Below are 21,394 nucleotides of genomic sequence, written 5' to 3'. Positions count from 1 at the left end.
CGCAGAAGATCTCCTTCCAAGTTCATTTTTGCACCTTTCCTTTCAGTCCGATGCAATCCTGAACTTGTTGGTCTTCTTCTTGTCCGCGGAAGATCTCCCACTGAAGCCCATCTTTGCACGGTCTTGCAAGCTTTCTTGGGACCGCAGGCCTTCTTCTGTCCACAGAAGATCTCCTGCCTATGCCCGTCTCTGCAGGTCTTGCAATCTTTCTTTGGGATCGTAGGTCTTCTTCTATACACAGAAGATCTCCCACTGAAGCCCATCTCTGCAGGTCTCGCAAGCTCTCTTGGGACTGCAGGTCTTCTTCTGCCCACAGAAGATCTCCTGCCTATGCCCATCTCTGCAGGTCTTGCGATCTTGTGATTGCAGGTCTTCTATCCGCAGAAGATCCCCTGCCTACATCCGTCTCTGCAGGTCTTGAAATCTTTCTTGAAATCGCCGGTCTCCTGTCCATGATAGGTCTCCCACTTCAATCCATATTTGCACGCTCCTCACGCTCGGCACAACCTTGAGATCGTGGCTTTCCTTCTAGTTGCTTAGAAGCTCTCCCACTCTAACTCACCTTTGCGCCTTCTTCACGTTTCCGTGCAATCTTGGATCCGTGGGTCTCCTGTCTGTCCATGGCAGGTCTCCTGTTTTGGTTCATCTCTGCACCTTCTCATGGTCGTCGTTCTTTGAGACCTAGTGCGTTTCTAAATAGAAGGAAACGATCCTTTGGTAAGGCCTTTGTTAGGCCGTCGGCCACTTGTTTGCCTGTTGAAATGTACTGGAACTCAACAGTTCTATCATTGACTTTCTCTCTGCAGTAATGATGCTGAATATCAATGTGCTTGGTTCTTGTATGGAACTGCGGATTCTTCGACATCGCGATCGCTCCTTGGTTGTCCCCGAAGATTACAGTTGTCTTTAGTTCTGGAACTTCCTTGTATTCTTTCAACAGTTCTTGGAGCAGACCTCGCAGCCAGACTGCTTCTTTTACGGCTGCGGTTTGCCCCATGTATTCTGCTTCACATGACGACAGGGCCACAGTTCTTTGTCTCTTCGAGCTCCAGCTGATAGCGCCCGTACCGAGGTTGAACACATATCCAGACGTTGATCTTCGAGTCTCCAGGTCTCCCGCCCAATCCGAGTCGGTGTAGCCGAGGAGAGGTTGCAGTCCTCCTTGGTACACTAGTTCCAGATTTTGTGATCCCTTGAGGTATCGAAAGATACGCTTGACAGCTGTCTGATGCTCGTTGGTTGGGTTCGCTAGGTGTCGACTGCATAAGGAGACGGCAAAAGCGATGTCGGGTCTCGTCCCCAGCATGAGATACATCAAGGATCCAATCGCCTTGGCATACCACTCTTTGAGTTCGTCCGCTGCCTTATAGCCCGAGTCTGGTTCTCCGAACTTGCTTGTCGAAACTGGTGTGGCATTGGGAGCGCACTGGTCCATTCCAAAGTCTCTAAGTACTTTCTCAAGGTAGGTCGTCTGCGACAAGAAAATCGATCGGGTTGCTCTGTCTCTTCTTAGCGACATGCCTAGGTAGTATTTGCATGGACCCAGGTCTGTCATCTTGAACTTGTTGCACAGAGCTTGTTTGACCGCCACGATCTCCTCCTTGGAGGGCCCGGCAATAAGTAGATCGTCCACATAGACCGCAATGAACGTGTGACCTTTCACAAAGATTCCCATATCTGAAAGTAAAGGCTTGAAACCGAGCGTCTCAAGGAAGGTTGACAGAGTCTCGTACTACACCCTTGGTGCTTGCTTCAGTCCATACAATGCTCTCAAGAGCTTGCATACTCTGCCACTACCATCGTCGAATCCTTCGGGTTGCTCCACGTATATCTCCTCAGCTACGAGGCCATAGAGGAAGGCCGTCTTGACATCCATTTGTTCCAGTTCCAAATCTAGTGCTGCCGCGATGGCAAATATCATCTTGTAGCTCATCGGCTTGACAACAGAGGTGAAGGTTTCGTTGAAGTCAATTCCTTCCTTTTGCTCGAATCCTCTCACGACAAAGCGGGCTTTGTGCCGCAGAACTTGCCCATTTTCTCCTCTTTTGAGCTTGAACACCCATTTGCCTCGAAGGACCTTTCGTCCTGGTGGAAGCGTGACTAAGGTCCAGACACCATTCTCGACCAGAGACTTGTGTTCATCCTTCAATCCTCCCCACCAGAGTTTTCCATGTACACCCTGCGTGGCTTCCCTGAAGGTTCTTGGTTCGGACTGATCGATGTCGCGAGCGACTAGGTACAGTTGTTCTGCAACTGTTGCTAGGAAGGCGAAGTTTGTGCTGGCCAGTATGTACCTCGATGGCAGCTGTCCCCTGGTCGATCTTTCCGGCAGCCGAGACTCTGCATGCTCCTCTGTTTCTTCCGACGACACTTCGCGCTCGTTTGTGGCAACATGGATACTCGATCTGGTTGACTCTTGGTCTGGATCCCATCCTGTATCTCCCACCAGGAGCTCATCCGGCGTCGTCTCTCCACGGCCTGTTTCCCCGCTTCTGTTCGCCTCTCTCGACGCGATCGGAAGGGGCGACGGCTCTAGAACGATGGCATTCTTCACATCGCTATCCCCTTCTCTGACTACTCGTCGTCGTTGCGATGGCCTCCGGTCACTCGTTTGATGCGTGAGATTGTCAAGTGTTGGTTCGATGTTTTTGATGTTTTCAGAGAAGACAACATTATTAGACACAAAGACTCGTCCCCTTTCGTCAAGAAGTATATAGTTCGTACTGCCCTGATAGCCGAGAAGCTGGCAGGGAATGCTCTTTGACTGCATCTTTTTTCGTTTAGAGGATGGAAGCAGAGCCCATCCTCGTGAGCCAAGAACTCGCAGATGGCTGAGGTCGGGAACATCTCCATACCAGGCTTGGTAAGGAGTAGTGGAAATGCTCGCCGTAGGACAGAGATTTCGGATGCGGTTTACTGCCTTGAGAAAGTACGGCCACCATTTCAAAGCGAGTCCGGATTTGATCAGTGTCGGTGTGAGTTTTTCCAGGATGATTCGATTGAGAACTTCAGCAAATCCATTTTGTTCGTGTTGTTCAGTTGCTGTATAGGAAAGTTTAATTCCTCTGTCCCGGCAGAACCTGGTCAGGACGTGGCTTCGATTTTCTCCCCCTCGATCAAGATGCAGGAAGTGGCATCGTCTTTCCGGTCTTTCGAACTGTTCCAATAGATGTTGGAAACATTCTTCAAAATCTGACCTTTCTTTGACTGGATACACCCAGGACATTTGCGTAAAGTCATCAATAAAGCAGGCCCAATACCGGCTCCCGTCTACTCCCACTTCTGGGAATGGTCCGGCAATATCCGCATGAATACACTCCAGAGGGTAAGTGCCTTTCTTGATCGGTCGAATGTGAGGACATTCCCTGAGTTTGCCTTGCACACAGGCCCCACATGGGTTTGATGTAGAATTATCCGGTCGAATTCCAGTAGACATATTCATCAGTCTCTTGATATTCCTCTCTCCTAAATGTGCGAGTCGCTCGTGCCAAAGGTGAAGTCGAGGATCTCCCACCGAAAAGGAGGCCAAAGCGGTTTGAAAATGATCTTCCTCAGCTTCGTCAACCACGTAGACACCTGAGATTCTTGTCGCAGTGAGGACGACTTTTCCCTTGTTTGTGACCACTGCCTTTCCATTTCGGAAGACAACCTCTGCCCCCTTCTTCTCTAGTGCTGACACGGACAAGAGGTTAGAGTGTCCTTCTGGAACATATAGAGCGCTATCAAGAGTAACGTTCTGCGACCCCTTGGGCCCTTGCACACGGAGGCAGTACGTTCCACATCCTCCTGGCATGACCTTTACATCCGCAATACCATTGATCGGGAGACCGTGGTACTTGTGAAGTGATGTAAAGTTCTCCTGTCGACAAAAGATATGCGATGAGGCCCCACTGTCCAAAACGTGGATACGTTCGAGGGCCTGAGTTCGGAGAGATGCGTGAAGACTAGAAGGTCCGATTGATGAGCCAATCAATCCAAGGTGGCCTTGGAAGTCATTTTGCCAGAGAGCCAGTCGAGCTTGATCAGGTTGAAGGTATGCAGGAGTCGCCTGCGTGGCAGATTCCAGTTCATCAGTCGTCTTCTCCCTTTCCTTCTCCCGACTCTGCATTTTCCGTTGTCGTCTGTCGTAACCAGCTTTACTACGATCTCTTCTGAGTTCGGGGTGAAGCTTCCAGCAAGTTGACTTGTCATGCCCTTTTCTTCCACAGTATCCGCAGCATGACACATCTTGAGCCATCATGGCTCTATGTGGAATCTTGGCCGTAGCGCTTCTTTGTCTGTCCTCCTCCTGAGATACAGCAAAGATGGCGGTTTCGAACGTGACGGCCTCTTTGAGAACAACGTCGCGATTGTTTGGATCTCGGATAGGAAGAATATTATGGTTCTGATTGAAGGCAGTGAGAAACACTTCATAGTCCGGACCAAGTCCACAAAGGAACTTATTGACAAAATGCGGTTCCCCGATCTGGCAGGTTTCGTCCATCTCCAAGAGTTCAGCCCTGACTTGACGAAGCTTATTTGCGTATTCCATGACTGAATCGCAAGACTCAAGGGTGAGTTCTTGATACCTGCGGTCGAGCTCTTGGAAGATGGCGCTTCCGACGGGCCGATATCGGGTTTCAAGGTGGTTGATCATTCCCTGAACCGTCGAGATCCCCGTGGTAAACACTCGGGCGTTATAACCGAGACGACTTCGAATGGCACCGCATGCTCGATCTTGGCGGCTCCTCCAGGCCTCAATCTGGGTTGCAAGGTCGTTACCTTCTGTTGGTGGTTGAGAATTCCTGGTCAGAAGGTCTCCATATCCACACATGTCCAGAAGGTCGAGCATTTCTCTCTTCCAGGTTAGCCACTGGCTGGTTTGCTCCAGCTTTGGAATGGTGCCGGGACTGCCCACGAGGTTGAGCGGTTCCTTGGGGAGTGACATTGTGGGGTTCTCGAGAAGCCGGTGGTAGGAGAGTATAGCAAACGGCCGATTTTGCCTAGTTTTGCATTGGGATCTGGGAAGCCCTCTTGCTTTCGTCAAGAGATCATAGCTATGTCTGCTGCAATGGCATTTATTGTAGAGGTTGTCTGCTTCGTCTTCCAAGGGGAACGAAATTGACTGCAACTCTCCCGCCGACCCAGAAAAGGGGTGGTGGTCTGATTCCGACTCTCTAACAGACCACTTTCAGGCGATCTTGGCCTATGTCGGCCTGAGTAGGCTGACATTCGTCTCTGCAATCTCGAAGTCAGGCCACTACTCCTATCGTGGCCTGTTTGACAATTCGTAAGCCAGGCTGCAGTCTGAGAATCTATCAATGGCTTGAAGTCAATGATTAGAATTCAGTAACTTGAATGGAGGGATCAAAGGCTCCTTCTGGCGATATTTCTAGACATGTCTTGTCAGCTGATTCATAAACTCTGCAAAATATGCGAAGAAGATAGCTCCAGGTTATGCTGAATGTGCATGCGCAGTGGAAGGAAGTCTTTCGACTTCTTGTGCCAGCAATGAGAGGTTGAAAGGAGACAGGAAACACTCAGCTTTAGAATTAGAGAAAACAGTGCCCTCCGGGCTCATAACCTGATAAAACAAATAGGTTCATTGTATTGTTGTATGTTCTAAGTTACATGTGCCTGAGAGGAGCACAGCTCCTTAAATAGTATCCACATCCCAGCCACCAGTAGGTCGGACCACCTTAGCCACACTGTCTCAACATGAATATACTGTCTACCGGTGTTCTCTGCAGCACGCTTGGGGATGCCGGAGTCTCAATAATTGCCCCTCGCTGCTCGTCCACCGGCCGGTTACAGCGGTACCAGCGGTCCAGGTAGTCAGATAGTCCAATTTTGGCGTCCCTCACCCACACAAGCTGCTCTTCTGACGCCCAATTCACCTCCAGATAGCTCATGCCTAGTGATGGGTTGAGAATGATGGATGCGGCAAACAACGGTGACTCTCCAAGTTTGGTATAGTATTCATTGAGTTTCTGCCAGGCGGTGATGATGGAGAGTCTCAGATAGCGTCGGTGATCCTTTCCCATGTCATCAACTGCCGATGATCCTGATGGCTTGCCTGATCCATCATCACATTGTCCCGAGCCACGACTTGGCAAGGAGTTTTGCATTGACTTTCGCGGGTGTATGTCCATCTCGCAATCCCTAAATCTGGCAGGAATCTGCCGATTTCGGTCTGGTCGCCCCCGGGCTAGCTCGACCTGCGAGTTGGTATTCTCTCCAGCTGCCTCGTCTGGAACAGCTTGATAGAACAGCTTCCGATCCTCAAGGTGTTCCAGTAAGCATTCCATGCCTGTCATTACCTCCCAAAGCCGTCCATTACCTCCCTCGCTGCCCCAACCCTGCGTTCTCATAGTTTGCAGATAGAATGGCTCAAGAATATGTTTAATTTCTGCCAAAAGTCTCCAGTCATCCCCCTTCAACATGTCGGCCTCTGGTAACCATTTTTCCACCTCTGGATGGACCAAGAACGCCCTGATGTCTCCCTGCTTGACGAGCGCTCGAGAGATCATGAGATAAGTGGAGTTCCATCTCGTGTCGTTGTTCATGACGACCTCTAGCTCTGCCGTCGACTCACTCGCCAGGAGATATTCTTGTGCTTCGTCGTTCTCGCGTGAGATCCTCTTAAAGAGCTCACACCTCTGAGGGGAAGATCTGATGAACTTGACAACATTGTGGAGCTTTCCCACCGGCCCTTTCTTTCTCCAGTGTCGTAGGTCATCCTCGCGCCGGCCGAGAAGGTCAAAGACCTGCGATTCGGCCTCGAAAGCCTCGAAATCTTCGCCGTAGAGGAAAGCACGAGCGACCAGATTCAAGATATGCCCATAGCAGCGCATACGTCTGGCCCGAACGTCTGCCGGGCCCATCTCTGCGTCGAGATCTCCGTAGAAGTTCAGAAGACAGCTATCGTTCGAAGATGCGTTATCCGAGATCACGGTTCCGACTCGGTCCTCTATCTTCCATTCTCGCACAACTTGCCCGAGCGTCACCGCGAGATTTTCCCCGCTGTGACATCCGAGTTGGCGACGGAGTGCCAGAAGGCGCGACTGGTGCTTGCCCTGGCGGTCAAGAAAATGAGCTGTGACTGCCATAACAGCATGCCGATTAGGCGATGCCCACAGGTCGAACCCCAGATGGATTTTAGTAAGGGCATCTGAGAGCTCCTGCTTGATCTCATCTTTCTTAGACTTGTACATGTCATCCAGCAAACGGCCCATCGATTGCCGGCTCCATGGTATCTGGTCAGATAGGTGAGGGTCAAGCTGCCAAGCGAGCTGCTGAAAGAATGTATCGCTGAAGAAGGAAAAAGGAACATTGGTGTTAATCAGAAGTCCCAGGCTCAATTCTCGGATCGTCTTGACTCTGGCGCGCGGCACAGTACTGTACTGCAAGCGTCGTCGCTTAGGCCCTTCAGATTCATCGGTTGACAGATCTGGATCAGCTGCTTGACTGCTCTCGAAAATCCTGTGAGACCTGGCGTTGGTCAATAGTGCTCAAGCTCGCGACGTCACATTCACATTCACATACTTGCGGAGATGGTCCGCTGCCGAACTCGTAGCAGCAGCGGCAAAGAACTCAGGCTGACCCTTCGCGTCGCACAGACGACAGGCCCAGTAAGGACTCAGCGGACTGTCGTTAGTGTCAATCTCAACAAGAAAAATTCCATGGCGCTTGATCCAGCTCTTCCGACCCTTTGAGCCCTTCCGGGACAAGGACTCTTCCAAAACATATCGTTTTGTTCCTCCACACTGCTCACGGAAGATCTGCAACAGTAGGGTGGTCTGGCAATGCCGACTGCGTCGTCAGCTCGAATTGACTCGCCAAATTCCTCGGTGGTCGAAGAAAAGAAAAGGCAGAGGGTGGAGGCGAAGGAAGCATGATGTCGTCGGATTCCATCGGGTTAGGCGTCGACTCGTGGGAGGAATAGTACGCGTTAAAAGGTAAACAAACTAGCACTGACGCGACTTGATGTCGCTAGGACGGGACGTAAAAGTTAAGGAGCTACTTTCTTCCCCACCAGCCTGACGGTGGTATTGGGGTAGCTCACTAATGGAGGGCTTGATGGATGACTTTGATTGGCTGGGGTTGCTCACCAGCCAGGTTCCGGGTAAGCTGTGAAAGCGCGGTCGACGGTTTGGCAGCATGGAGGCTAGATGGCATGTTGTGTATCAAATCTATCAAATGTTATTTCAAATCGAGGATCTTGTATTTGTTTGATTAAAATAAAATTTTGGCATATTTGATTGATTTGTTTGGCAATTTGTTTGATTGGATTTGATTTGGGGGCTGCGCTGGGATTGGCTTTGCCTTCTGCCCACGTTTCTTGGGTTTAGGCGGTCGGCCGGCCCCAGAACTTTGGGGACTGATAGAGCTCGCTACAGGGGACATTTTGATATATAATAAATGTGGTGATAGCTTCAATTGCGATGTAAATTGTGGTGTGCGATTAATTAGATGCCAGGTCTGAGTATTTTCGGCCTGATCGTCTGATATGTGCGGGGAAGAGCCGCATGTAATGACCTTCCTATTTGGGCTAGGCTGACGCTAATAGGATCCACAGGCCCTAACGAATTTACTCAGTTGATGCGATAGTGCTTGCCCAGTGCTTGTTATCTTCTTGTTATCGAATGATGGCCTCGGCTGAAACGCGGAGCTGGCTGTGCGAAAAAGCATAGCTCAGAGCCTCTTGCTGCAGAACGGAAGGAATGATAGTCTCCTCTTGGCTCTTTAAAATACGTTGGTGGGCCTGAATACGGTCATCAAGAAGACTACATGTCGCAGGCCGGGCATGGTCTCAATGATCCTCAGGAACAACAGCCCTTAGTAATCAAGCTGGGTGATTTAAAGTAAAACCTGTGGGATGGAATACCCCACACAGAAGATAGAACCAATCAACTCACTACTGCTGCTCATTATGAATGACCCGACCTTCAATCCATTTTAAGCACATCCAGTGCGACACTACACGACGTTGCACCACAGCAAGACAAAAATCGACCTGTCGCGTTAGCAAAAAAAAAAAAAAAAAAAAAAAAAAAAAAAAAACCCCCTCCAGAACCAAGTTCATCCGCAGTGGATAACAAGTCGCTGAAGCAAATACATAACTGTAAGCCAAGAAATCAGCAGTTGAATCGCATAGCATAAAACAAGATGAGGAGCATAATTACGGTGATCCGCCGAAGAAGGCCCTGGTTAGAAATCCTTGAATGTAACCGGCGCGCTTTTATGCGAGCATTGAATTAGACAAGAGCACAAATCAAGGTATCGTAACGCCCTGGCCCTCGAAGTGCAGAAGTTAAATAGGGAAGCATTGCGGCATAGACTTCAACTGCATCTCAATCGAAGAATATCTTATTAAGGATATTGAATAGCGGTACCTAATGAAGATTCCCAACAAGGACCGCGTTGTCGCCGGTAGTATCGATTCCGGTTTTTAGTTAGATTTGTATTTTTCGATGAGTAGTCAAGGTCATATGGTTGATCTGTTGGGCGCCCGCTACAGAGGCGCCCGGGCGCGCTTTTAGATTTTTTACGTTTTAAATTCTACAAAATTAGTAGAATTTATTTAAAAATTAGGGAAAAATATCTATGATATCTATTACATTATATCTATATATATATCTTACTTTAATCACTATATCTTTAACATTCAATTAGTTATAAGGTATTTCAACCTGCGCTTAGTCATCATTCATGAAATTCGCGCGCCCGGGCGCGCGATTAGTCTCATTCAACTTTTAATAATTATAATAAAATTAAAGAAAATTATAATAAGAAAATTAAGATCATAAGCATATTTATGGTGCTATTACATATTACATACAGAGTTTTTATAATTTAATATGAATGAAATGTTAGGTTATTATAGAAAACGTAAAAAAATCTAAATGCGCATCCGGGCGCGCGTGTAGCGGGCGCCGATCTGTTGTTTTCGCTTACATAAGCCCCATTCCTGGGTTTTTGCCATGTGAAGTGTTTGATTGACAGATCAATTTCCTTGTCCTTATGTATCTATAGATCAGACAGTTTGTTTAGGCCGCTTCCTGGGCCTGAACCTTCCGCCTGAGCCGACTAAACTTTGGTGGGCTAGGGCGTGGATCATTGTGCGCTCGCAAAAGGTGGAAGGTTGCTTTTGTCTTTATTAGTGGAGCCGCAGCGCCGACTACCACTATCAGGACTGTGGATATCGCACCTATTGGCTTGATGGCTTGAGTGGGTAGCGGAGGGCAATCCCCGAGCGACCTTTTAGCTTTGCAGTGACAACTCTTCTGGCGGCGACTGGCGGCTGGTTGTGTATGGGTAAGGCTGTTGCAGTTGGGGGCCTGATTGACCTGGAAGGAAGGGGGATAAGATCACATGCGAAAATAAGGAGTCTGCGTGGAGCCTTCGACATAAACTTTCCAGATCAGACCACAACAGGCCAAAGCCAATAGCGGACCATGGTCCCGGCGTAGGAATGCCAACGAAAAGTTCAAGCTACGTGAGCCTGATATAGGCTCGAAGCTGAACATTATAATATAAATCCGGCGGTTACGCGCTTCGTGCATTTTGGAATGATAGACTAAGTGGTCTGATTAAGAAACCATCAAGCAATCATGACGATATTAAATAGTACCCCACCGAGCCAAGACGACCAAACCCCAGCGCATCCAATCCCCATAATCATCATTATCGTGGTTTTTCTTATCTTATATATCCTTCTCATATACGAGTATGTCGTGCCCTGGTCGACAAATAAGAGCATATGTACTAGAGCTAACAATAAGGAAGCATTAAATTCAGAACCCCTAGTAACAACCCGCTCGCAAGCTCAGAGTCAGAGAGCGTCCAATCGTCGAGAAGCACAAACTCCGAGGTTAGCAACCTGCAACAGCTAGACTCAATAGCTCCGCTGCGGGTGTATAAGCAAGTAACAACAGAGATGGAAATCGAGGGCCCAGGAGAACATTCGGCCTGGCCCGACGCGCTCGTAATCTGGTAAGCCATTTAAATCAACAGAGAGTTTCATTCTTAAATTGACTGTTCTTGTTATATAGCGCTATATGCTTGGAAACGATGGCGGATAGTGATATCGTCCGTCGGTTACCGTGTGGGCATACATTCCATTCGGGTTGCATTACTCCATGGTACCTGGGGCAACATTATACTTGTCCCTTGTGCGTATCACACTTCATGCCATCGGGGTGTGCACATGTCAGAACCGGCACATGAAAAGCACAATGCGTAGGGGTTCACCAATACCGAGTAATCATGACCTCACGAACTTTGTCCCCCGAGATTTGCAACTATTCGTGCCGAGTGGGGACCTTGTGTGAGGCGTCATACTGAGACATTCTGTCACCTGTGCTGCCAGTACAAGCTTTCGTGGCTGAACTTAAATTCAGCAAGGAGAGTTTGTATCGCATGGTCGAAGTCGAACTACTGCACTTTTGACTTCGTGGCTAGCCATCAATCATATGATAGCTTGCGTTTTCATTTATCCTGCACAGCTCCATGGAACATGTTGGTGAGTTCGGGGGGACCTATTATGTTTGTTAACTACTATTAAAATTGACAAGTCGTCTCGATTTCTCCCCGGTTACTGGCAGATGGATACTGAGCCGGTTCACCTCTGCCGAGCTTTTATTCCCGGATACACTACCAACTATGCCTGTTATTGAAATCCCAAAGGAGCAATGGGCGCAAGTACTCGAAAAGCCCGGCGGCCGTATGTGTCTCCCTTTTCTATCTCTAACTTGGTACGCTAATAGCTAATATCAATTAACAGTGGTAGTTCATAAGAAAATCCCCGTGCATATGCCAGGCCCTGATGAGGTCTTGGTTAATGTGAAGTATTCAGGCGTCTGTCATACCGATTTACATGCTATGATGGGCGATTGGCCACTGACGAGGAAGATACCTCTAGTTGGTGGTCACGAAGGCGCTGGTGTCGTGGTCGCCAAGGGTGAGCTTGTCACGAACATAGAGATTGGTGACCACGCTGGGGTTAAGTGGTTAAATGGCTCTTGTTTAAACTGCACTTTCTGCTTGCAAGGCGATGAGCAGCTCTGTCCTCAAGCTCTTCTCTCCGGCTATACCGTCGACGGCACTTTCCAGCAATATGCTGTTGCCAAGGCGGCACATATCACCCGCATCCCTAGCGAGTGTAGCTTGGAAGACGTTTCCCCTATCCTTTGCGCAGGACTCACCGTCTACAAGGGGCTTAAGGAATCTGGTGTTCGTCCGGGGCAATATGTCGCTATAGTTGGTGCAGGTGGTGGCCTCGGGTGCTTCGCTCTACAGTACGCTAAGGCCATGGGTGTCCACAGCATCGCAATCGACGCAGGGAACGATAAATCCAAAGCTTGCAAAGATCTGGGCGCAGCAGCGTTTATCGACTTCCAAGAGTCCTCAGATATTGCCGCTGATGTTAGGGCCGCGGTCCCAGACGGGTTCGGGCCCCACGCTGTCCTCGTGCTCGCAACCCATGAGGAGCCATTCCAGCAGGCATACAACTATGTTCGATCGCACGGAAGCATTGTGTGTATTGGTATGCCGGGCCATGCATACCTTAAAGCACCAATCTTTGCCACTGTCGTTCGCATGATCAACGTCAAAGGCAGTTATGTGGGTAACCGCCAGGATGCGGCCGAGGCTATTGAATTCTTCCGACTTGGCCTGATTAAAGCGCCACACAAGCTTACTGGTTTGAGTCAGCTACAGGATGTCTATGATATGATGCTCAAGGATGAGGTTGTGGGTCGGTATGTGGTTGATACAAGCAAGTGATATCGGTTTCAAAGTTGTGCGATGGCAGTATGGCTGGTCAGGTTGAGAGAGATTGCATTAAATCACCATTCTGGCTACAGTTTTAGCTGGAAGATTGTTCTATTTTATGTAGTACTGATATGAATGTTACCAATTCTCATTCCTGCTAGAACCTGGCTGCCTCCAAGCCGTGGCTTGTCTTACCTAGTGAGGTTGTTGCCTTCTGCGTGATTGGAGACATCTAGTCCGAATAAAATTATATCTGGTTGGCTTGCGTCCATGCTTCGATTTACTTCTGGATAGGGATCTGTTGTAACTCGAGAACTCAGCTAAAGAGCCGCCCTCTACGGTTTTCGTCTTCGCTTTTCCATGTTCCCCTTTGCTTTAAGATACTCTGATGAGTCGTTCAGTCAGAGTGTCAATATGGTCATTGCGATTTTCAGACAGAGCAGGTAAAGATAAAGGTGTGCGGAGGAAAGGCAGCACGATGCATGCTATCTACTGGTAAGATGATTGATTCTCCATCCTATCTTTGTCTCCATCTTGTTAATACCACCAGACAGCCCGTTTTCAACGGTCTCCAGCTTCGGATATGAGGCCCCATTTCATCACTCCAGTATTTGCTGGAGCATACGATTTATACTTATGCCGCAGATTCTGTATTATTCACGGTAATTATCGTAGAATCCAAATGTCCAGACAGAGTTGCAATATTGAATTCCAAGGCATACGCGGGATATTGTGATCCAGGAAAGCTCAAGAGTAGCTTTATGAAAATTAGCTGCGGGTACCCGGGAATGCTTGAACAGGACCTCCTGACAAGTTACCAGAGAACAAAAAATGGGCGAATGAGATCGGGCAGAGATGATAGTATTACTCCCCAACTTAGAGTTTAGCCACTGGAAGAATGTTGCCAAGCCGCCCAAATGATTAACTGTCGCGCCATATTCTCAGTATGAAATAACGATGATGTAAAATCCTCGAAGCGGTGTAGTGGCCCACGTAATGGCAAAATAAGTGATAGTAGATATAGTTTTACGGAAGAACCCTGTCTTGTAGTAATTCTCTCTCCTCTCGTTATCTCTTTGAGCGGCATAAGGCTCCGGCAGGTCACTCGCCCCACATTGCTTACTAACAACACTAGTACCTGCGGGGTACGTGAAGTTCTCGTCAGACAGCTTCTTCATTCAACACAGCCAAAATCATCAAAATCCTCATACAAATTGACCCTAACGCGTCTTAATTAAAACGATGAGCTCCCAAGAGATACCTGATTATATAGATGATCACAGCTTTGATACCCCGCCTTTGAGGGCGGCTGATGACCCCACCGGCGTGCCTAATTTTCCGCCCGAAGAGGGCTGCGGTGATGATTTTCAACCTTTTAACCTAGAATATCGTGATTTCAAGATCAACCCTCTACCCAAGGAACCACTTGAATTATTCCAGCTTTTCGTACCTATTTCCCTTGTACAGTCATGGATTAAATACACCAACAGCTGGGTCACTCACTTACTTGAAAATGGCATTATTGACAACTGGAATACCCCCCTTTCCAAACAGTCCCGCATTCTCAAGTGGGAAGGCATCTCTACTGCAACAGCTTATGTATGGCTTGGGGTCCTTATTTACCTAGGAATTCATAGGGAAATATCGATCAAAGACCATTGGAAGTCCCCTAGCCTAGGAGATCAGCGCCCTCTTCACTCAATCATCAAGTTCATGCCGTTACGGAAGTTCGAGCTGATCACGAGGTATTTCCGCACTTTTGACTACACCAAGCTCGATGTGAGGGATGAGAGCGACCTTCCAAAGACCTTCCAAGCGGCTGAAGAGTGGTCTAATCACATACAAAGCGTGTCTATCGAGCTCTATTCTCCAGGGACTAACTTCACTGTAGATGAGTGTATGATCCCTTTTACAGGCAGATCAAAAGAGACAACAGTCGTCAAGAATAAACCCACGCCCGTGGGGTTCAAAGTCTGGGTTATCGCCCAACAGGGCTTCTTTCTGCAGTGGCTTTGGCACGTGAAGGCATCACCATATAAGGCTGTTATAGTCGAGCTACCTACACCAACGCCGTATGGCAAGAAGGGAAAGCTACGGACCGAGATTCCTCTCAACAATACACAAAGCGTCGTGGTTCACCTACTAAAAAGGCTGTCAACGCAGACACATCACGTCTTCACGGATAACCTCTTCTCGTCGCCGCAGCTCTTCCGCCTTCTTCGGCAGCTTGGCCACGGTGCCACAGGCACGGCACGCCCTAACTGCGGCATCACCACCGAGATGAAGCATATAAAAGAGACCGGAAAAGCTCCTGACGGCATAGCTTTGCAATATAATAAGGTATATTTGATCCCGACACAAGATAAACAGGTATGGACAGCTTTACCTGTATTTCCCTTACTAATTTGTCCTTTTCCTTTCTCCTTAGGTCATCCAAATCGCTTGGAAAGATAGCAGCATCGTGCTCTTCCTTTCAACTGTGCTTAGCGGAGCCCCTCACGAGCGCACACCAAAAAAGAGGAAAAAGCCCGCCAAAAGAGGCACAAAGGCAGAGTCACAGCGCCTGCAGCAGGTCTTCAATGGTGATAGCTTCAAGATAATCCCTATTCCTACTGTTGCCGCTCAGTATAACGATGAAATGAATCACGTTGACCGCGGCGATCAGATACGGTCTTATACAACATATCAGCACCGATTCCGGCGCGGTCCTTGGCAAGCGTTGCTTTGGTCTTTCCTCCTTGAAGTCGCACTTGCGAATAGCTTCATTTTACAGAAGAAAACACGGCAGCCTCGTTGGAAGCCCTATAGCACGCTTAAAGCTTGGAAGGAGTGCATTTATAATGCCATTTTCAACAGATACGCAACTGAAAGTCACATAAGGAAGAGAGGCCGTACAGGAATGGAAGAAGACATCGAGGATACAGAAGCACGGCAAATTCACCTACAAAGAGATATCAATCATGTCCATCGGGGCATACATTCAAGCTGCCTAGCTTGCAAAGGCTTCCGGCAGGGTCAGGCCCGACCCTTTAAAAGGAAGAAGGAAAAAGGAGGTTATCTACAGCCGATATCAGGAAATGAACGAAGGGTGCAGACCGTGTACGGCTGCAAAGTATGTGATGTAGCTATTTGTAACACGGCTGACTGCTGGTACTTCTATCACACGCAAATTTAGGTGTGTGAGAATGTACTTCAAGTAGCGCTCATTTTGATAGGTCCTACACCCCTGTCGTGACCCCGCCGGAGCTTTATGCCGCCTGAAGAGATACCACGGACGGAAAATCATAAGCGGCTATTTATGGCCAATGGCAGCGAGTTAGTAGAGACTGACCCAATGTCTAATTCCGGTGAACTCGAAACGTCAGGGTTGTTGGATGAAGTTGCGTCAGAAAGGCTCGAAAGGCATACAACACAGAGCGGCTTCATTCGCGACGCCGTCATCGGTCTTGCCGATGGCCTAACAGTACCCTTCGCGGTGACTGCTGGCTTGACTTCGTGGGTTCATTTTCTACCTGATATGATTTAGAGCTAACGAAGACCAGGATTGGGTCCACAAAGTTGGTCATTCTTGGCGGAATGGCAGAATTATTTGCCGGGTCTACCGCATCAACTCATGAAATTCGGTAGCGCCTGTGGATACACGCTAGGCACAGCCATTTCACCCATTTGACCAATAGTAATATTTAGCAAGCCATCAGATCTTTATTTACAGCTAGGCCAATTAAGAAGCTAGAAACAGGCTAGCGCGTACCCACAGGCGCTACCGAATTTCATGAGTTATAGCGGTATAAGTATGGGTTTGGGAGCTTATCTTGCCACGATTACGGATGCACATCACTTTCGAGTAGAGGAAGCACGTGAGCAGCGTCAGGTCACAGGGACTCCGCAACTTGAAGGAGAAATTTTGGTAGAAATTTTCACAAACTATGGCCTCAGCAGAGAAGAAATATTACCTATCCTCCAGAGTTTCAGGCAGAATCCAGAATCATGGGTCAATGTGAGTACTCCGATCTCTCGATACAGCGCCAACCTGAAAGTATATAGTTTATGATGGACTTTGAGCTGAAGCTTGAGCGGCCCAGCTGGTCTCGACCATGGCTCTCCGCCTTTACAATGGGATTAGCATATTTCGTAGGTTAGTACATCAAGTTGCTGATTCCAATTGATGTTAATGAAATATTGAAAGGCGGGCTGATCCCCATGCTGCCCTACTTCGTGAGCAAGCATATCAATACTGCACTAACCACCTCAATTGCAATTACAGCTGTTATGCTGTCCATATTCGGATATGTCAAATCCGTGGTTACTGGACTCGGCTATTATTCTGCCCTCTACGGATCTCTAGAGACCTTGTTTGTTGGAGGCGTTGCCGCCGGGGTTAGTTATGGTATTGTATGGGCTGTAAATGAAGGTTTTGAAATAACATGAATAAGAGGGACAAGCTGTGACTGGGTTTAAGACGATTATTGAGTTACGCGTCACTTTAAGGACATGATCCAATCCATATCTTGCATGGCTAGCACGCTACGAGTGATATAACAGGAAGTGAATATGGTAATTCTTCCACCCATTACATCTATCATTGGCACCACAAGGCCCGCCGGACCCAAGACCCTCCCCTCCTCGACCCTCTAATGACGCTGTCGGCACTTCATCCTCTTCATTGCTATCCTTTCGACCGTGCGAAGGTTCCTTAATTTAACTTGCTCCATTGTTAGAACACTATCAGAGACTTATTCTTCGGACTGAGATAGTCGCCAGTGCAGATCCGTACTGATACAGATATAGCCTTTAAGGTCAGTGCGTATTTGATTAGACCTCTACGAGTGACCGCTGCTGAGTCTTCGCACAGCCAAAAGAATGAATTCCCGGGTAGTATCGGCTGTTAGAATGCTTATTCCTAGTTGCTGTTGGATTGACGACTTAGATGCGAATGTGTTATCTAGTCATTATCTGAGTGGTCTTCCATTCCCACTAGATCACATGTGTGTAGTGGCGCCGATATATAACACCATGGCCAGCAACAACGGCCTTAGGCCATTCAAGCTCGTGGTAGTGTTGACGACAATGTGGCCTTCTCTACTTGTTGAAATTTTAGTTGACAGTATTAGTTGCCTCAGCCTTCTTCGGGTGCAAGAAGCAGCTGAGCCAAGAGAGGGCCTCATTGCTGACGTCGAGGACGGTGGTAGCAGCAGCCTTTCCGTGGGCGACAAGACCTGCTTGCTCGTTCTCATACATAGGCAAACCGTTTAAACGGTCGAATATTTCCTCAAACGTTTGAACGGTTCAAAAATATTGCAAACGGTTAAACGAACGAATAAACGATTTAAACGAACGAATGAACGATTTATGACGGTGAGAAATATCCACCGCGCCTGCTCTAATACCAATCGAAATAATGCCCACTATCGTCAACGTCCTGAGAGTCACCCTCCGGCCGTGGGATTCCGATTAAACCCATCCCGTTCTCATGCAGAGGCTGTATGAGTCCTTGACGCAACCAATTGCCCGTACATTCAATCATCTCGATAGTTTTGCATGTGATTCGTAATCTATCCCATGAACATGTTCTTCTTGCCCCAGAAAACGTCCTCTCCGGCTCCGATGACTCTGCTGGGATAGAAAGAATGCAAATAGCCATGCGGCTAAGTTTCGGATACTGCTTTCTCTGCTGTGGTTGACACCACTCCAGAGGCGTACAATCCGGAGGGATATCTGTTGCATCAACGTTGATGAAGCTAGTGAAATCATCCATAACACTCGCGTTAATAGTCCTAACCTCCAGCTTCTTTGATAGTATCGCGAGTTGATTTGGCTTCTTTGCCAGCGGTGGTGGCATCGACGTCGGGGTGGAGGGATGGTCGCTGGGTTGCTCGTAATTAAATTCCTTTTGCCAGAATGCTGTGGCCGAGGCAATAGTATCTTCATGCCATTCCTTTGGCCAGTTCTGCTTGATATACGCGATGCGTTTACGGGGATCAAGGAGGAGAGCGGCGGCGTATACGGGAACCTGGTCAGTTAGGCGGTAGTATTTAGAGAGGATAAACCATCCCATATCGATGGCTCGAACCATCCGTTCGTCGGAGTGTTCATCCGACTGATATATCTTCTGATACAATGTTAGTAATCGACTTGATGTGGATAGATTGAATGGTACCTGTTGTTCTTCGTAATGGAGTAACAACATATCCATCAGCATCAACGATTGTGAGATAGACGAGTCATCTCCCTCTGCATACAATGTTGCTGAAGCAAATGGCTGAAGAAACGTATGTACTTTGCCTAGCAACTCCCAATCTCCAACTAATAGCCGATTGTCTCCGATGACCTCTTCGTGATCAGACATGAAGGACTGGATTCTGTCCTTCTTCCTAATCACACGATCAATGACCTGATACCAGGACGACCAGCGGGTACGATTATCCATCCCTAAACGCAGTCCCACTGCCTTATCCCACGCATTCTGGTGGAGGCTTGATGAACTTAGCCACACAGCTAAGCCATGAAGCTTGCGTAATGCAGTGACGTTCTCAACGCCGCTAAAGTCGTCAGCCGATATCACGGACGTATTGCTAGCCGTGCTGCCCTTGCGCTTGTGCTTTCTGGCCGGCTCTCCGTTCTTTCTCTTTGTTGTATTTCGTTCGGCGGCAGCCTTCTTTCGATGAGAGGTTAGGACCTCGGAAAACTGGGAGAGAAGCTCCTCTCCAGTGACACCGGATGCTGACTCGAGTGCTGCGACTAGAGCCTCTTTAGAAGATGCGAGAAGGAAGGCTTGAAGGGATAGATTAATGATATGCGCGATACAGCGTATACGACGTCCTTTTGCGTTGAATTTAATCCACTCAATGTCAGCCTATAGCCTAAACTGCGTAGTTAACTAACCTTATGTCTACTCATTAGCTTGCGTTGTATAGACTCAAGACATGTGTCGTTTGAAGTCGCGTTGTCACCCGTGTGCCAACCAAGTTTTGACTGTATCCCTTACTTCTCTAAAGTATCGATAACAGCCTGCGCTTGAGCTTCTCCAGAATGACTCTCTGCACATTCTGGTAGAGATAGTAGTGCCTTACGAAGCTTGTAGTCTTTATCTACCCATTGTGCACACACAGCAAGTAGAGAATGTCTATGCGGTGATGTCCAGAGGTCTGTTGAGATATGAATCGGACTTGACGCGGTGGTGAGACTGTCCTTGACCTCGCTGCTGTAAAAATCATAGTTTGCTGCAATATATCGGACCATCGTACGCCGTGAGGTAATGAGGGAGTCTTTGATGTATGGGTTACAAGCGAGAGCGAGTTGATTAAACTCGTCCCATTCAATAGCCGAAAAGGGCACTCTCCGACGCGTGAGTATGCTGATCAATGCTTCCTGATATGCTTGCGGGTTGAAGGCATTTCGAAGTGCGTCCTCGCTTGCTACAGGGCGAAAATGTGCGGAGATTGAGCGCTGGGTGCCCGATACAGACCTGGTGGATCTGGATGCGACGGGGTGGTTGTTTCTGACGTGATTGGCAGCATTTGCCTTATGGTCGTATCGTTTATCTCCACACGCAGTGCAAGTATAGATGGTTTTACCTCCAGTCTTGCGTCCGCGTATATTTGAACGGTCCTTCGTGATGTCCATAATTGAGAGGAAGTTTGACGGCAATCCATTGACATCTGGGGGGTTTTCTGTAGCACCAATAATAGACGATGTGTCAGATGACATATTGATAGGTAAAAGGCGAGATTTTGAACTTGGTATCATGGATTGAGACCCAATATCAATGGGTTTTGTGTCGGCCTAGCACCGATACACGAATGCAGACATTGAACAAAAGATCAGTGTAGATTGAGGACCGTCTCTTCTATCTAAAGAGCGACGAGAGTCGGTCTCTTATACCTGTGTTCAGTCTGCCGATCTCATAGGCAGCAGGCTGTTACCTGACGCTAGGTATGGTGTAGCGTTCACGCTGACCGTGAAGCTATTCACAATGGTCGTGATCCTTGCCCTGGACCTAAGCGAAGGTCTCCGGAGCTTGACATTTTGAAAGATTTTTCGAGTGCCAGGGCTGAAAAATCGTTTAACCGTTCAAACGGTTTTAGGATGCCCTTAAACGGTTAAACGATTTAACATGCATAAACGTTTTAAACGGAACGAACGAATGAACGAACGAACGAAAGTGCCCATGTATGGCGGCCGCCATATTCCTGCGAGGCACACCGTCCGACTCCTCTCAGGACGTCTTTCTCGAGTTACAGGCACTAGCGGCATCGCATGGAGCCACACAGGTACGCTGGGCGCCAGGACACACCGACATCCCTGGTAACGAACAGGCCGACAAACTGGCCAAAGCAGCATCATCAGCCCCCGAGCCTGAAGGGGCTCAGCCAACACTAGCATACTTGCGAAGGATCGCAAGACAGAAACCGAAAGAAGCATTCGAGACGTGGTGGTCCACCTCTGCCCCTGAGCAGTATAAGAGACTCAATCTCAAGGCGACCACAGGTTGCCCGCCGGAACTCTCGGTCCCACGTGCAGCCTTGCAACGTCTGCTGGCAGCAAGATCCCTCCACGGGGACTTTGCAGCATATCACGAGAGATTCGACCACAGTGAAGCACGACTGGTCTGCTCGTGCAACCGACGCAAGGCACCCGATCA

At 48.4% G+C, this 21,394-nt stretch overlaps 3 protein-coding genes across 3 annotated transcripts; all 3 read left to right on the top strand.

The window, feature by feature from the left end:
* The first annotated feature begins 10,561 nt into the window (after positions 1-10,561).
* Positions 10,562-11,426, top strand: BKA55DRAFT_70100 (uncharacterized protein). Its single transcript, XM_046200586.1, has 3 exons — positions 10,562-10,708; positions 10,768-10,974; positions 11,034-11,426. Exons 1-3 carry the CDS (start codon positions 10,593-10,595, stop codon positions 11,206-11,208), a joined length of 498 nt encoding a protein of 165 aa, XP_046048184.1. The 5' UTR covers positions 10,562-10,592; the 3' UTR covers positions 11,209-11,426.
* Positions 11,427-11,643: 217 nt separating this feature from the next.
* On the top strand, positions 11,644-12,765 carry BKA55DRAFT_691720 (chaperonin 10-like protein; the record flags this gene model as incomplete). Its single annotated transcript, XM_046199670.1, has 2 exons — positions 11,644-11,704; positions 11,765-12,765. The coding sequence occupies 2 exons, from the start codon at positions 11,644-11,646 to the stop codon at positions 12,763-12,765; spliced, it is 1,062 nt and encodes a 353-aa protein (XP_046048183.1).
* Positions 12,766-16,087: 3,322 nt separating this feature from the next.
* Positions 16,088-17,181, top strand: BKA55DRAFT_514507 (Ccc1 family; the record flags this gene model as incomplete). Its single annotated transcript, XM_046187971.1, has 5 exons — positions 16,088-16,248; positions 16,296-16,349; positions 16,537-16,750; positions 16,798-16,888; positions 16,940-17,181. The coding sequence occupies 5 exons, from the start codon at positions 16,088-16,090 to the stop codon at positions 17,179-17,181; spliced, it is 762 nt and encodes a 253-aa protein (XP_046048182.1).
* Positions 17,182-21,394: the final 4,213 nt, after the last annotated feature.

This window comes from Fusarium redolens, assembly GCF_020744475.1.
Source record: "Fusarium redolens strain MPI-CAGE-AT-0023 chromosome Unknown BKA55scaffold_10, whole genome shotgun sequence".
Classification (NCBI taxonomy): domain Eukaryota; kingdom Fungi; phylum Ascomycota; class Sordariomycetes; order Hypocreales; family Nectriaceae; genus Fusarium; species Fusarium redolens.
The sequence above is the reverse complement of the archived record's forward strand: the minus strand, read 5'-3'. Positions and strand labels throughout refer to the sequence as shown.

Coding starts and splice junctions, on each gene's coding strand:
- BKA55DRAFT_70100 (XM_046200586.1), top strand. CDS start 10,593: ATGACGATATTAAATAGTACCCCACCGAGCCAAGACGACCAAACCCCA. Junction 10,709..10,767: donor TATATCCTTCTCATATACGA/GTATGTCGTGCC, acceptor ACAATAAGGAAG/CATTAAATTCAGAACCCCTA. Junction 10,975..11,033: donor CCCGACGCGCTCGTAATCTG/GTAAGCCATTTA, acceptor CTTGTTATATAG/CGCTATATGCTTGGAAACGA.